At 39.4% G+C, this 800-nt stretch overlaps 1 protein-coding gene across 1 annotated transcript in view; it reads left to right on the forward strand.

Moving 5' to 3' along the window:
- Window positions 1–800, forward strand: part of LOC103806933 (tuberin-like) — a gene marked incomplete at its 3' end in the record, with an annotated part of 14,770 nt that overhangs the window by 10,888 nt on the left and 3,082 nt on the right. Inside the window, exon 17 of the mRNA XM_009079648.1 lies at window positions 2–66. Coding sequence (XP_009077896.1) covers window positions 2–66 — 65 coding nt within the window. The remainder of the gene's footprint in view (window position 1; window positions 67–800) is intronic.

Genomic DNA, 800 nt, shown 5'->3' on the forward strand with positions numbered 1-800 from the left:
CTCCACCGGCCTTTCCAACAAGGATGGAGCAGTGAGGTTCAGCCCTTACTGCCTGTGTGATTTTGTGTAGGTTTCTCACTGTTATAATGAAAAGAATGGTAGAATCCCAGAATGGTTTGGGACCTTAAAGCCCATACTTAAAGCCACCCCCTGCCATGGGCAGGGACACCTTCCCCTAGCCCAGGTTGCTCCAAGCCCCATCCAGCCTGGCCTGGAACACTTCTTAATTTATATTTTTAGTTTTATAAAAGTGTTTTCCAAACCATTTAGCTTTTTTGGTTGTTTTTTTTTTAAGGAGCTTAATAATCCATCAGCAATCAGCAGTTTTTCTACACCTTCTAAATCCTAGACAGTCCATAAATACAGCCTAGTCTCTACCAGTAACTCACTGGTGACTTGCTCTTACAAATCACTTACCTGCAGAACTCTCAATCTTAGATATTAAATTTAAGTTCCTGCTCACAAGACTTCACATAAAAGTATTTGTGTTTCCTGCCTCAAAACAGTTTCACATTGAGTTTTGATTGATGATTTGTACAAATCTGACTAATTTTATAGCTTCTCTACAGTCCTTTGTGTAACATACCCAGGAAGATGCCTTTCTTAAGGTATCTTTTCAGATAGAAAACTCCTTCACCTGCCCAAACTGACTCATTGCTGTGTGTCTGCTGAGAAATCCTGTGAGGTTTTCATTGAATATGCAATTTATATTGCTGTTTGGCCTTTAAACTGGCTACCAAGTAGGTCACATGAATGGACTGTTTTAAGGATATAAAATCACATGTGTTTTTCTCTCTTTC

Source organism: Acanthisitta chloris, unplaced genomic scaffold (genome assembly GCF_000695815.1).
Source record: "Acanthisitta chloris isolate BGI_N310 unplaced genomic scaffold, ASM69581v1 scaffold4038, whole genome shotgun sequence".
Classification (NCBI taxonomy): domain Eukaryota; kingdom Metazoa; phylum Chordata; class Aves; order Passeriformes; family Acanthisittidae; genus Acanthisitta; species Acanthisitta chloris.